Source organism: Sinocyclocheilus grahami, unplaced genomic scaffold (assembly GCF_001515645.1).
Source record: "Sinocyclocheilus grahami isolate Dianchi unplaced genomic scaffold, SAMN03320097.WGS_v1.1 scaffold770.1, whole genome shotgun sequence".
NCBI classification, from domain to species: Eukaryota; Metazoa; Chordata; class Actinopteri; order Cypriniformes; family Cyprinidae; genus Sinocyclocheilus; species Sinocyclocheilus grahami.
In genome coordinates this window covers 404,909-407,148 of record NW_015505949.1, presented here as the reverse complement: position 1 = coordinate 407,148, position 2,240 = coordinate 404,909, and the positions used below count along the sequence as shown (strand labels likewise).

At 35.3% G+C, this 2,240-nt stretch overlaps 1 protein-coding gene across 1 annotated transcript in view; it reads right to left on the bottom strand.

Annotated features, from left to right (window-relative positions):
* Positions 1-1,433, bottom strand: part of LOC107561403 (leucine-rich repeat transmembrane neuronal protein 4-like) — a 44,700-nt gene extending 43,267 nt beyond the window's left edge. The window contains exon 1 of the mRNA XM_016245847.1: positions 1,115-1,433. Coding sequence (XP_016101333.1) covers positions 1,115-1,118 — 4 coding nt within the window. The 5' untranslated portion in view covers positions 1,119-1,433. The remainder of the gene's footprint in view (positions 1-1,114) is intronic.
* Between the last annotated feature and the right edge of the window lie 807 nt (positions 1,434-2,240).

Below are 2,240 nucleotides of genomic sequence, written 5' to 3'. Positions count from 1 at the left end.
TATATATATATATATATATATATATATATATATATATATATATATATATATATATATATTAAATACATTAAGGAAATATCACTCTTTTTAAGAACCAGATAGAAAAATCTCCATAAGATGTTTTTCATCGTTTATATTTTGAGGACAAGAAATTGGTCCAGAAAAAGAGTGAATGGAACAGACTAAAACCTTCCTCACTGACTGGATGCTCCATTGAACTATCAATCACATTTAGGACATTTCATATTCTCTTTAGGATAGGAGATGAGCTTACCATATTGAGTTGTTTTGGCTTCATTACTTTTACGGCTCACCGAAAGAAATTAATGAATGAGTGAATGAATGAATGAATGATTGAATGAATGAATTAAATAGCTCAGCAAGTCAACTGTGAACCAAGATTGTTTAAGCCAAGTGAGTTAGTTTTAACATTTTTATTAAAACATAAGCTACTAACATTTTTCATCGGAGATTAACTGTAGTACTGTTTAATTATATTTAGGGTCCTAATGAACTAAATCATGGCTGCAAAGCTAAACTGGGACAAAACAAATCACAAAAAATACAATAGGAAAACAGTAATAACAATATGTGCACACAAAGAGATTTATATTAAAGTTTTAGGCCACTATGATGGCACATTTTGATGTCAGAGACCACGTGCTTACGTAAAACGCAGTTTTTTTTTTTTGGAACCGCTTCTTTGAAACGAATTGTTCGGAAGAACCGATTCGGGGAAATGAGTCGAACTTCCCATCACTAATTTGTGCGTTGAAAATACCAGAAAGACAGTCATTTGGACAAGCAAGCCAAAATGTCATTGAAATGCGACGTTACACACCTGTGCCTGAGATGATTTTCATACTGCCCTGAATAATACCTGTCTAAGGAATGCAGAAGAAAAATGCAGTTTCCTCATTTTAGATATATGTGAAGACTAAAGAAAGAGTGCATTTTTATAACCCGGTTTCATTTTACACAAATTGACCGATTAATGTTTTAAATCAGAAATTGATATGACATGGATTTGAAATAAATATATATATATATTTTTTTTCATGAATACTCATCAATAGTCAAGGATAAACTTTATCCCAGGATTCCAAGTGCTCACCCATATCAGCCGCGCGCTTTTGATTCCACTCGCGTTTAATCCCTGCGGTTACTGCACAGACATTCAGTCTCTCAGGATCCACTTCAACGAAGACTTTTACCTTTAGTCCGGTCAGTATTACAGCCCAACTAAAATCATTATCGATCCGACTCCATGTCGCAAAAACACTTTAGAATGTGCTGCGCCCCCTGATTAATCCAGCAGCACGGCAAACCAATGTACATCCAACAGCAATTAACATGATGGTCATCCGTCGTTCAAACGGAATATGAATGAATTCTCGCTACGCAGCAAGCAACTGACTGAAGATGAGGGCAAAAGTTGTTCTGGGTCGCATAATTGGAACAATAATGTTTAGATCATACGGGGTTTATCGACCAGAGGTAAGCAAAGAAAACAAATAAAGAAAAAACAACAGAGTCTTAAGGGCTTTGCGTGAGAGGAAAGCCGTGCTCGCCGCCGCAGTAGAGAGTCTCAGAGCTGCTCCGTCTCTGAGAAATATCACAGACCGTGATGATTGTGCGCTCCCGCCCTCAGGTCCTCTACAGTCATAATAAAGGTGACCCGGAGGCAAACCTGCTGCGGTAAACACTAGCAGAATGCCAGAACACCCCCTACACAACCAAGACTGTGGATGAATGTAAATGACACCCTTCTAATCACTACGCAATAGCAAGAGAGATCCAGTGTGTGTGTGTATGGTACCATTAAATGTAGGCTATGGACTATTTTCCTAATATAAAATACTTGATATTTTCTGTAACATTAATATATTTCATTAATGATATACTAGTTTTGACCTAATTTTTCAATTATATTACACCCTAATGTCTGGGATTCATGCTCTGACAGAAAGATTTAGGGTGAAGTCAGCAGAAGTGGGACACTTTTTGGTAAACTTAGTATTAATTACAATTTAAAAAAAAAAATTGTCTTGTATCGCCCAAAATGTTTTTTTTTTAAGGAATATGTGTTGTTTTTTAAACATACAGAGATTCAAAAATGAATCAAAGAAAACTTTAGGATGGCCATGGCATTCTTTAGATTAAAAAGCCTTTATTATCAGATGGCTATATACAAAACATTTAAAAACTCTCCAACGTGTTTAAATTTTTTATTTTTTTGC